The sequence below is a fragment of the Anabrus simplex genome, chromosome 8 (genome assembly GCF_040414725.1).
Source record: "Anabrus simplex isolate iqAnaSimp1 chromosome 8, ASM4041472v1, whole genome shotgun sequence".
In the NCBI taxonomy this organism is placed as follows: domain Eukaryota; kingdom Metazoa; phylum Arthropoda; class Insecta; order Orthoptera; family Tettigoniidae; genus Anabrus; species Anabrus simplex.
In genome coordinates this window covers 66,453,858-66,467,242 of record NC_090272.1, presented here as the reverse complement: position 1 = coordinate 66,467,242, position 13,385 = coordinate 66,453,858, and the positions used below count along the sequence as shown (strand labels likewise).

At 41.1% G+C, this 13,385-nt stretch overlaps 1 protein-coding gene across 1 annotated transcript in view; it reads right to left on the bottom strand.

The window, feature by feature from the left end:
• Positions 1-1,327: 1,327 nt before the first annotated feature.
• The window catches only part of LOC136878791 (aldo-keto reductase family 1 member B1), a 132,784-nt gene continuing 120,726 nt past the window's right edge, over positions 1,328-13,385 (bottom strand). Inside the window, exons 6-7 of the mRNA XM_067152264.2 lie at positions 4,843-4,991; positions 1,328-1,475 (exon numbers count right to left, since the gene is read on the bottom strand). Of these exons, the coding sequence (XP_067008365.2) occupies positions 1,436-1,475; positions 4,843-4,991 (189 nt within the window). The 3' untranslated portion in view covers positions 1,328-1,435. The remainder of the gene's footprint in view (positions 1,476-4,842; positions 4,992-13,385) is intronic.

Genomic DNA, 13,385 nt, shown 5'->3' with positions numbered 1-13,385 from the left:
ATATAATATAATAATAATAATATATAACATATAATAATATATTATAAAAATAATTCCTTACCACCCTTAAAGATACAAACCTGTTTTCGCATTCCTCAACAATTTCTTTAAACCCATCCCAGAGTCTGTTTACATTTTTATTTTCCGTTTTCCACCGATCATAGTTACTTTTTAGAAACTGCCTCATGCCTGCTTTATCAGCCATATGGTACTGCCTAATAGTCCTACTTTTAAGACCTTCCTTTCTATCACATTTATTTTTAACTACAACAAAATCAGCTTCATGATCACTAATACCATCTGTTACTTCAGTTTCCCTATAGAGCTCATCTGGCTTTATCAGCACCACATCCAGGATATTTTTCCCTGTGGTTGGTTCCAACACTTTCTGAATCAGCTGTCCTTCCCATATTAACTCATTTGCCATTTGTTGGTCATGCTTCCTGTCGTTCACATTTCCTTCCCAATTGACATCTGGCAAATTCAGATCTCCCGCTACAATCACATTTCTTTCCATGTCGTTTCCCACATAGACGACTATCCTATCAAACAATTCCGAATCCGCGTCATTGCTACCCTTTCCCGGTCTGTACACTCCAAATATATCAAATTGCCTATTATCTTTAGAAATGAGCCTTACACCTAGAATTTCATGTGACTCATCTTTAACTTTTTCGTAGCTTACAAATTCTTCTTTCACCAGAATGAATACTCCCCCTCCCACCATTCCTATCCTATCTCTACGATACACACTCCAGTACCGTGAGAAAATTTCTGCATCCATTATATCATTTCTCAGCCATCCTGGTCATCCTCCCAGTTGTACCCCCGACCCAGAGCCTGAAGCTCCAAGACACTGCCCTTGAGGTGGTAGAGGTGTGATCCCTCGCTGAGTCCGAGTGAAAAACCGACCCTGGAAGGTAAAGAGATTAAGAAGAAGAAGAATTCAGTAAAAGGAACCAAAGCATCAGTTCTTTTCAGCATTTTTACAACCCTTCGACTTTCTGAAAAGCAGTAAGGAACCAAGCCTTAAAAGTATAATAGCTAAATAAATATATTAAAGAAATGTATTCTTTTCAGTGAAAATAAATGGTGAAATGGTTCGCATGGATTCAGTTCATTTCAGACATTTTTAGATTTTTAAAAAAATTGGTTTAACTTCAGCTTTCACAAAATTATCTCTATGATGGTTGATTCCTTTCTATTGAATAGCCTACTGTCCAATTATTCTTCAGACTTGTTAACCCCTCCTGGATTCTCAGCTTTCTCCCGGGACCACAATGGCTGGATCCAAACTAATGAAGGTGGAAGGAAAATAAATAAGCTATTGTATTTTGAAGATATTGCTTTATTGATGTGCAAGTACCACATGGTGCGGATTGATATTTTGGTGTTTGCTGGTGACTAGATGGTTCTGCTCGGGGTTACGTTAATTTCACTCCATGTTGAAAGGATAATTGACATCATCTTTGGCACTAAAACACAGAATAAAACATAAGAGTCAAAAGAAGAAAAATTTCAGTACATACACCAAAGAATGTTTTGCGTTACACACCCACTGAATTTAACAGAAACGTAGACGGGAGACATGCAAAAATAATAATCAAGAACTATAAAATGAATTGACGTCGATTCAAGAGTACTGCCTTCTCATTTTGCATTGTCCGGCTCCATGGCTAAATGGTTAACGTGCTGGTCTTTGGTCTAGAGGGTCCCGAATTCGATTCCCGGACGGGTCGGGGATTTTAACCTTCATTGGTTAATTCCGATGGCACAGGGGCTGGATGAGAGTGGCGTCTTCATCATTAGAAATCACCATAGGTAGGGCCCCATCCTCATAGACGCGCAGGTCGACTATACGGCGTCAACTCGGAAGACCTACACCAGGCTTCTTTGAAGGCCAAACGCCATTATTATTTTGCATGTATGCAAACCTGAGCACGTCTGGCATGTCTGTAAGTCTCACGGAATAGCCACTGAAGAATGGAACAAATTTCATCAACGATGGCTGAATGGTCTTGTGGACAGCATGTCAAAAGAAAGTTACAAGTACACATCCCTACTACCAGGGCCGTAGACAGACCGGTTTTCTCGGGTCATTTTTCCGCGGCCCGGGTCGTAGTAAAAATTATATATCTTCTTCTTCTTTATCTGTTTACCCTCCAGGATCGGATTTTCCCTCTGACTCAGCGAGGAATCTTAACTTCTACCGCATCAAGGTCCTGGAGCTTCAGACTCTGGGTCGGGGGATACAACTGGGGAGGCTTATCGCCATGACAACTGCAGTGAGTCTGTCCACGTTTCCACGGGAACCGCACCCCCTACTCCCTTCTCCCCACCCAGGCAGGCAGTAAACGGACCTCCCTCTAAGAACTGTCAGAAATCACCTTTTAGTATTACGACCATAGCAACCGCAGGAGAATATTCCAGATGAGCCCATACCCGAGACTGTTCTCGAACTGCTAAGGTGAGCAGTGAGTGTCTTTGCATTCGGCTCACTTTGAAGTTTTCACTGCCATTGTCGTAGTGCTGAGACTGCCATCGTAGAGAATTGTTGTGAAATGTGTTCAGTCATCAAGTCGTTGAGTTCTGCTCCGATTGAGTACTGTGAAGTGAGTGCCCCGTTTGTGTGTTTCAGCGCGGAGTCTGACGGAGTCCAGCGAGGGACATCGAAGAGAAACCAGTGGAGTGTGCGATTGGCAAATGATTGACGGTGACTTATTGCAGGCGGACAGTGCACTACGAGCGATATAAGAAACTCTGTAGTGTGCAACTAGTGTGTCTGTTTGTGAGTAAGTACTAGTAGGTAAATCAATCTTAGTCGTAGAATTGAAACGCTATTTATTTTTCGCCCCCGTCATGTTACAATATGGGCATGTCAACACTTGGAAATGGCACGAGGCAGCACACGTATACTGCAACAAGCACGAGCCACGTCTGGCCGGCACCACAAGCCGGGCCGACTCTCTTTGAATTTCGTCAAAAAATTCGTCAAAAAACCGCCTTCAGAGCGATCCAGCGTGCCTAGTTCGCCAAACGACGATCCGCGCCGAACCTGCTCAAATACACTAGTGCCCAAAAGTTAAACATAACTTACGAGTAAGCAGGGCAACAGGAAATAGACCGCACATTGCACGACATATGCACCTACCAACCTTACGTGCTCGCTCTGTATAGGAAAGGAGTGTTCCCTGCTTCGACTAGCGACGTAACCGCAAGGTAAACACAGCCAGTGCCTGCGCCCAATATTCCCTCAGTCGTGTTTGCCCTGTTATAGTGTGCGGAGTGTAGCCTCGTGGTGAACGTGACAACATAATGGCACAGCGATGCCATTTGGACCCCGTTTTGCAGGGTAGAATACTCGGCCGCCTGGAAGCAGGCCAGACACTGACCGAAGTCGCCGTATCCTTGAATGTGCCACAAAATGTCATTTCCAGGCTTTGGAGACGATTTCTAGACACAGGAGATGTTAGTCGTAGGCCAGTGCCAGGTCGACCAAGGGTAGCCACCCCACAGCAGGACCGATATCTGGCTTTAACCGCCCGACGAAATCGGAGTGCACCTGCAAGACAATTGTCGGCGGAGCTTGCAGCCGTCTCAGGGGTTGCCGTTTCCCGTCAAACTGTGTACTGGAGGCTCAGAACAGCAGGGCTGTTTGCCCGACGTCCAGCGGTGTGCGGTCTCGCTCACTCCAGCACAGAGACGGGCCCGTTTACTGTGAGGCCGTCAACATCGAAACTGGACCATGAATGAATGGAGGCATGTACTCTTCACAGATGAATCCCGCTTCAGTTTGCAGAACGATCCCCGTCGCACATAAATCTGAATAGAACCGGGTAGCCGATACAACCACAGGAACATCGTAGAACGGGACCAGTATGATGATGGTGGCGTCATGGTGTGGCGCGTCATCATGTTGAATGACCGTACGGACCTGCACATCTTCATGGGTAGTCCGAGGAACACTGTTAACGCTCAGAGATACAGGGATGAGCTACTGAGCCCACATATTCGACTCTTCAGAGGTGTGGTTGGTCCAGACTTCCTCTTAATGGACGATAATGCCCGACCGCACCGTGCTGCTCTGGTGGATGAATTTCTGGCTGGGGAAGACATATATCGCATGAACTGGCCAGCGAGATCTGCGGATCTTATTCCTATAGAACATGCCTGGGATGCATTGGGGAGGCGAATTGCATCCCGTCAGCCTCCACCAAGGACCCTACAAGACCTTCGCATTGTCCTTTCGGAGGAATGGGATTGACTGCCACAAGAGCTCTTGGACCATCTGATAGAGAGCATGCCACGTTGCTGCGAAGCATATGTGGCCGTTAGGGGTATCCATACACCCTATTAACAGCATATTTTGCTGTGGAAGACATTGCCAAGTTTTGTTAGTTGTTGTCAAAGGTGTACCTTAGCTATCAGAACCTTTCTGACACTTTTTTTGTACAAGTTGTGTGACATATGGTGTGTGATTCAGCTTATGTTTGTTCAGCAATCCGTCTGACATTCCTATCAGGCGGTATGACCTCATTTAGTGATTATGCTTAACTTTTGGAAACTAGTGTACACGGCGTGTTTTAACACGATTCTTTGCTAAAGACGCCAATTATGGCGGAACACGCGCCGAGTCATGCGCCTTCTACTGTCGACTTCACAAAACCAGTGCTTAGCATCTTAACCACGCGTGTTACCTCTTCCGTCAATTTGTTGGTCGATAGAGTTTTGCACCTCGACGGTCGGTAGTTTAGTTAGGATCGTACTCTTGCATGGAGCCAGTTAAACTTACCTTCTTACGAAGCTGATGTCTACTTTTATCATCATGAATGGTATACTCACTCAACGAAAGGATAGGCGCGCACGTTGCAGTTGAAAGAATCGATGAAGGTGATGTCAGTGGGGCTGAGTTCGAAGTCGTAGATACTAAAGTTCTCACGTAGTCTTGAAGGATTTGTGGACTTAGGAATGGGCACGACACCAATCTGCACCTGAAAATAGTACATAAAGAATGATCGTAAGAGAAGAACAGAAAAAAATATGTACTTCTCTCCCAAACACGGGTAACCAGCAACTGGGAAGGGAGTAATCATTTTATTGTAATCACTACTCGTACGTCATGTACTAGTTGGTTATAATACAAAATACTAAGACTTCATCTTCCAACAGAATGGTGTTCCACCCCACTTTCATGGTGATGTTCGTCAATTCTTAAACAGGTGATTGCCAAACCGAAGGGTTGTGGTGGAGCTGATCATTAATTCATATTATGGCCTTCATGCTCTCCTGACCTAACCCCATGCAATTTCTTTGTGTGGGATTACGTGAAAGACTCAGTGTTTACACCTCCTCTCCCAACAAACCTGCCAGAACTGCGAGCTCGTATCAACCATGCTTTCGAAACCATTGACAGGGATATGCTGCGCCGAGTGTGAGACGAACTTGATTATAGGCTTGATGTCTGCAGAATCACTAAAGGGGCACATTTCGAACATTTATAAATGTAAAAAAAAAAAAAAAAAACTGTTTGAGTTTTTCTATGTGTGTGCAAAGCCTTGTTACAATATGCCAAATAATAAAGTTATTGTAGAGCTTTGGATTCGCTCAAATCATTTATAATAACTCTATATATTTAATAAAATTAGACAGACTTGGACTTTTGAAATATTTCCTGAGTTACGGAATCTGGGATACCTCATATTTATCTTTATTAAAAGAACAGTGCATTTTCTCTGTTTTTAACTCTTTATACAGTGACCACCATACAAAAGTTTACTCAAGTAAGTGTTGCCAGATATTTAAAGTTAAAATTCCCACCGCATCGCTACAATTTCCCTCATCTATCACATCCACATCTCTGATATTTATAACCTGAATATGAGACTAAGCTTCACATTGCTATAATCTATAAGCAAAAAAAAAAATCAGTGATTTGAAGGATACCAGAAAATTAGAGAGAAAGAGTAAGTGCTAAAACATATATCAAATATACCACTTGTTCTTCAACTTCCTGAAGCGATAATTCATCCCGATTCCTCCTTTTCTTTTCAATCAGCATGTTTAATTCACATATACTAATACTAATACTAATACTAATAATAATAATAATAATAATAATAATAATAATAATAATTGTACCGGGCGGTACACCTCCACAATGCAAATTCTAATATTGCGCCAGTTTAAACTCCTCTACAGGAGAACGCCTGAACTTTAACAAACTATATTAATCCAATGGTTTCTCGAAAGATGTCACCACAGTAAATTTGGTAATTTTGAAGTGTCTGAACGGTGTCTATTTCGACTTGTGTTTGTTTCCGCCGGATCAAGAAATTTGGACGTTCTCTAACAGATGTCTCTACAAAAACTATAATAACGCACTCTGGTGTAAAGGAATGAACTGTCTCATAAGTTTTGTTTTTGCTAAATTTTGTTCTGTGGTTTGAGAGTTGGCAATGTTAATCCTTTCTTTCCGCCAGTTTTGAAATTAGCCAATCCCGAATTTCTTAAATTAATTTTCGGCCAATCGGGACTTTCTTCCCCAACCTGCTCTGTAACTGTGTTCTGTAACCAATAAACTGATGTGGGTGTGTCTTATCATTCATGAAAGGTCTCGAATGTTCCACGAAGGTATATAAACTGCTGATTTTCTTGTCTCGGTACCACTTCAGTAACATCTCTCCTAGTGTGATTATGTAGCAGGGGGCGGGAAGCGCCTCTTTCTTCGGGCAGCAGTTCATCTATAAGGTAATGGCCATTTCATAACTTCATTTCTTGCTAGCTCAGCAGTTTAACCCGCGGGGCAGGTTCGAAACCTTTCTAATGTAACCTATCTTTAAAATGTAATAGACATTTGGTAAATTTTGGCTTTTTAACTATAAATTGGGATAGAGAGTGCCTAACCCTCTCGAGCTCCCACTCATATTGTTCTGACGTGACTACGTTTTCATTTCCATTTTTCCTCCCTTCGTAATGTAAATAAGTCTTCTTATACAAGTCACCTCTTTAGTATGGGATTAGCCCTTGTGTATGCGGCCTAGTGCCAAGTAGGTTTTAACAGTGTATTAGGAGTGCAAGTTACGCCTCCAGTCAAGTTGGTATTTTGGGCCATGTAATTAACCTGCTTCTTTACTGAATAGGCCCAGTAGGTTGGGTATCTATTACCCCGGTTCTTGGTATGCCTTGAGGGCAGTTTGAAGTATAGTTTGTTGTGGCCTTTGATGGGCTTGAACCTTGAGAGCGGGTTTGCTCTTTCTTAAATTTGGTTTCTGTGTGCCTCGAGGAGGCTTAATATGGTAATCAGGAGCCAGTGCTCCTTGGCATGATTGGGGTTTTCTGCCCCTTTGTTTGAACTTGGTATATAGGTAAAGTTGGGCTTATAGCTCAAGGTTCGTGAGTATCGGGCTCAAAGCCCAAATTTTGTAAAGAAATAAAATTTTACTTTCTTAATTTGTTGATCTGCTACTTGGTACCTGTTATATTCTGTTATTTATTTACCTTTAAAAGAAATTATAACCTTTGTTAAAGTTTTAAATTAACTTTAATTTCGTAAGTAGAGACCTATTCCACCCAGCACCTTCTTTCACCTCTGCTGTTCCACAGATAACTCGGAACAATAATAATAATAATAATAATAATAATAATAATAATAATAATAATAATAATCACAAAACTTCACTCCTAATATTCGCTCTGGTGCAACAAGCACTACAAATTACTAACGAGCCGGAGCACTTGAACTGTCACAGCGATACTCATCTTAATACCAAATACCCAAAGTTCCCGGCAGATTGCATTACAGTATTAAAATTTGAAATACCAAATAATTATGTGCATGTTTTTTTTTTTTGTTTTTTTTTTTCCGCGATATGCTTTACGTCGCACCGTCACAGTCAGGTCTTACAGCATGTGCATTATTATGGAAAACATTTTATCGCTCATATTTAGCATTCATTGTGGAACTAAACATGCTTCTTGAACATTCATTTAAAATATTATTGATAAGTAATGCAAATACACTCTAAACTTTAAACGTTTAATTATAACAACTTATTGTTGAGCGACTGATCAGAATGTTGCGGAGAGCTTCAGAGTTCGAGCAAATATAGGGCGCATCAAAATATACCATGATGTACTATGAGTAAAGGAGTGGAATCGTTGGTAAGGCTTTGCGGATGATGTTATTCTCTATAGAGTGATAAATAAGTTACAAGATTGTGAGCAACTGCAACGTGACCTCGAAAATGTTGTGAGATGGACAGCAGGCAATGGTATGTTGATAAACGGGGTTAAAAGTCAGGTTTTGAGTTTTACAAATAGGAAAAGTCCTCTCAGTTTTAATTACTGCGTTGATGGGGTGAAAGTTCCTTTTGGGGATCATTGTAAGTATCTAGGTGTTAATATAAGGAAAGATCTTCATTGGGGTAATCACATAAATGGGATTGTATATAAAGGGTACAGATCTCTGCACATGGTTATGAGGGTGTTTAGGGGTTGTAGTAAGGATGTAAAGGAGAGGGCATATAAGTCTCTGGTAAGACCCCAACTAGAGTATGCTTCCAGTGTATGGGACCCTCACCAGGATTACCTGATTCAAGAACTGGAAAAAAATCCAAAGAAAAGCACCTCGATTTGTTCTGGGTGATTCGCGACAAAAGAGTAGCGTTACAAAAATGTTGCAAAGTTTGGATTGGGAGGAATTGAGAGAAAGAAGAAGAGCTGCTCGACTAAGTGGTATGTTCCGAGCTGTCAGAGGAGAGATGGCGTGGAATGGCATTAGTAGACGAATAAGTTTGAGTGGCGTTTATAAAAGTAGGAAAGATCACAATATGAAGATAAAGTTGGAATTCAAGAGGACAAATTGGGGAAAATATTCATTTATAGGAAGGGGAGTTAGGGATTGGAATAACTTAGCAAGGGAGACGTTCAATAAATTTTCAATTTCTTTGAAATCGTTTAGGAAAAGGCTAGGAAAACAACAGATAGGGAATCTGCCACCTGGGCGACTGCCCTGAATGCAGATCAGTATTGATTGAGTATTGAGATTGAGTATACGAAACCAAATTCACTATAGAGAATACGTGTCACTTTGCGAGATATCGCAAGACATTGATTACCAGCGCACCTAGTGGGACGGCCTTGAAACCGAGTGTAATAATGCACTATACACTATGAATTATGCCGAAAGTGTCAGGTTCCAAGTCGTCTTTAATTAAAAAGTGGTTACAGGATTTTCCCCATTTCACATAGGATGGTAAAATTATATAATGTGACGTTTGCAGCAAAGAGGCAAGTGAAACTTGTTTTATATTTTCTCCAAACGAATTATCATCAATTTAGCAAAATAAATATGGCATTTCAATTTATGCCTATTAAAATACGTAAAATTCGAGAACCTATTTGAGAGTCTATTTTAGGCAGCTAAAATAACATTTAAGCACCTAAAAATCCGAGGTCTAGTCATCACTATTACACGTTTCTGTGGTGGTTGGAAGTGTAGTGTGTTGTCTGAATATGAAGATAAACGTGTTGGAACAAAACCCTGTGTCCTAGCCAGAATAATTAATTAGACGCGATTAAAATCCCCGATTCAGCCGGCAATCGAATCCGGGACATTCTGAAATGAAGGCCTCATCGCTGACTATTTAGCCAAGGATTCGGACAAAACGAAATCATTATTGAGTTTCATTATTTCTATCATTGTTAACATGCAACTTCTGTAGTTTCAAACCGGCCGCCAGGTGCACCACTGTCAACATGCCTCTCAATTTAGTACGGGCACTGCCTTCGTGATCTCCAGGCCGTACTGTAGCTCTGATGACGTCACGCTTTGGGTGGGACTTGGAGGCGATACGCATCCGCTCCGCTTGAATTACACACTCGTTTAAATTATTTAAGAAACTATTAATAACACCTTATAAAACCAAAAACTATTCTTAAATATTTGTTAGTTCTGACATACAATGCATATCCTTCCCCGTAACGTTCTATTTCTCGCGTATATCCGTTCGTTTCCGTGAGTACAGGCTAACACTTTGGGACATATTCTTGTGTTTCTATCCATTTTCTAGTCAACTGGAACATTCACATCATACACACGGATAGAAAACAAGCAACCAATTACCAATATAATATGTTACAAATGTAAATTATTTCTGTACCACCAATTCAGTACCTACAAGAAAGGTTACGAGTAAGCTAACCTCCAACAATAACAACACATTTACTGTCACTGTCATGAAATTCAGTTACTGTTTCAGAAAAGTAGTATTTTAAACAGCAAATAATATCTATGCAATTATTTTCATATTCAATTTTCATGGAATAACCCTGTTCCATTGCCTATGACATGAAAATTGATAGGAAAAATCTCAGCAGAGTTATATCACAATACATTTCTACCTAAAATGGTAAAATGCATAAATTGTACTTAAATATACAGGTACACCGATTTCAAATAATCCGTAAGTCTGATTACATAAAAATATATCTAATGTTACCCATGTTCTTGATATAATGAGAAATTTTAACTCACCATCTGGATGAGACACTATTATTTCCCTCAGAATTTAGTCTTCAGAAAATTGGTTGATGCACACAACTGTTTGGTGATTAACTATTAATTTTTCCCTAAGAATAGCCTTCTTCCATAACCTAACTCTTTCTTCATCAGAAGAAAACACAAATACTGGAGTGTACTCTCCTCGTTTATAATTTGCTTTGCAGCCAGGCACACATCAACTCTCACTGATAACCTTAATTCAATTATACACACATCGAGGTTGATAATAAAACCCTGAATGCACTAACTCAATTCATTTTACACTAGGGATATAACATTACACAAATAAACTACAAAATAAAAGCACGGCAGAGCGATATTCTTAACCTATAGCCTCACATGATTACACGCCCACACTACGTTTTCTTCACTAATTGAGGACTTTTCACTTAATAATACAGTCGACAACGCCTCAGTCTGATTTATATTGGAGTAAACACGCAGCCAACGTTAAAAATTTCAACAAAATAGCGAAGAATTCACATGTAATTCAACTAACTCACGTGCTAAACTCCCCCCCCCCCCCCCCTAATGATCAGCTGATTGCTTTCCCGCGCTTGCTACAGTATGGCCTGTACTTCACGAAGGCAGTGGTACGGGAGAATACGGAAGCGTCCAGTATTGTCTATAGTGTATTTGACGAAACGCAAGCATCTTTGTCATTTTAAGAGGACGATTCCTTTGTCAAACGTATAAAGGAATGGTAGAATATTTTATGTAAGTAGGGCGCGTATTGAAATTCCCACGTTTTTAAGTATTCTTAAAAATTCCCCCTTTTCCCCACAATTCCACAAACACGTCCATTTTCCCCCTCTTCCGTGGGAAATTTCTCTCAATCTGACAATACTGACTCAAGCGAGGCGCGCATAGCGAGCTGTATTCCCCCACTCAAGCGAGGGGCATGGAGCTATAGTTGGGGACAAATCATGACGACCTCGCCTCACACCACTACTTTCCAACGGCAGCTCGGTGTCCATTAGCGACTTATAGAATTTACTACCTCTACTGCAGCCAGAGTTGCCAAATCGGCTACTGCACTCTACAGGAAGAAGGTAAATACTGCACAGAGTGAGGAAGAAAGTGGTTTGGCAACCTCTCCAAAACAAACAAGGGTCACTTACAACTCGTTAACTCAGCAGGGTGCAGAGTGTAATTGACTACTGGCTTAAAGCTCGCTTCTAGGAACTGAGGCCGTCATGTTTTGTCCTCAACTATACCTGGTTGGAGACTGCAAGCTTCTCTGTCCCACCTTCTGTCCTGTAAGGCTCGATCCTGTGCTTGTGCTAGTGAGATATGTAATTTACTTGACGCACCCAATGATTGTGAGTATAAGAAGCACAGTAACAATTATCCACTATGGATAAGTACACCATTGAAGAATGAGTGTCACTTCATGAAAGTATATTTTAAATAATAAATCATGTGATAAGTGTTCGCGGAAGTATTTCAATCGATTTCCGGAAGCCGTATGTCCGTGCTTTGTTTGATAAGTGGAGCGCAACCGGATCTGTCTAATACAGAAAAAGGCATTATAAAAAGAAGATCTTAAATGACGTGGGTTTGCGAACACGAGGCCTTAAGTTTGACATGACTTCTACTTACTTCTGCCAGACTCCTCGCTATCCTAGCTGACCTTCCTTGGACACCTCTTGTTCTCTTCAGACCCGGACGGTATTGGGTTTGCTAGACCTAGAAAGTTTTTCTTTGCCATTGGCTTTACGTCGCACCGACAAAGATAGGTCTTATGGCGACGATGGAAGAGGAAAGGGCTAGGAATGGAAAGGAAGCGGCAGTGGCCTTAATTAAGGTACTGCCCCAGCATTTGCCTGGTGTGAAAATGGGAAACCACTGAAAACCATTTTCAGGGCTGCCGACAGTGGGGTTCGAAACCATTATCTCCCGAATACTGAATACAGGCCGCACTTAAGCGACTGCAGCTATCGAGCTCGGTACCTAGAAAGTCTTTCATTCTTCACGTCCTTCGTTGCGCCATCCGTTTCTTTGCCGATTCCTTCATTCTTCATTCATCAGCCGCTATTTATCAGGAATATAATGAAGATAACTATCGAAATAATAAGAAATAGGATTACTCGAAGAATTGGGGGAGGGGGGGGAAGAATCCTAAAACTGAGCGTAGAAAGCCCAGACCCCTTATGCTCTAATATCGCAACGCCGGATGAAACAAAATGTAATGTTCTAAAGCTCTATACTCCGTACGATTTTACTTCTAAATTGAAGTTTTGGCCGATTTGGGTTCTGTCTGATGGTTATCCGCTGAAGTATAGACATCCAACCAATCCCAAGCTGCCATTTGTATCGACTTATATCAGCGGAGTGCTATCAAATAGGCTACAGTAGAGACAATACGCGACAGTCTGCGAGATATCGAGGGACAGCGATTAGAGCTCCGTCTAGCGGAGTTACCTGGAATTACTGATTCTGTCATACGAGCACGTGTATTTGTTTGCGAAGTTTTTGGCGTTATTTATGCGTTTGCATTAAGTTGACATAAGTAAATAGTAGCGTGTGTCATTCCTTTATATCTCCTCTCAATATGAGTGGAAAGATATGTGCTGTGTTTGGCTACAATAACTGTGAAGTGCAGAAGGATTCGCGGTCTTTCTTCCGTTTCCCTCGTGACAAGAAAATGTAAGTAAATATTGTGTTTGCATATATATTCTTCCAGTTACAAAGATATTTTTATAGTACTTCCTAAACTTCTGACCTGCACGACCCATATTTTAACTGGCTTAAAACATAATAAGCTTATTTTATTGTATAGTGCAGCAGTAAACCTTCAATACCGATGTGTATGGGCGCCCAT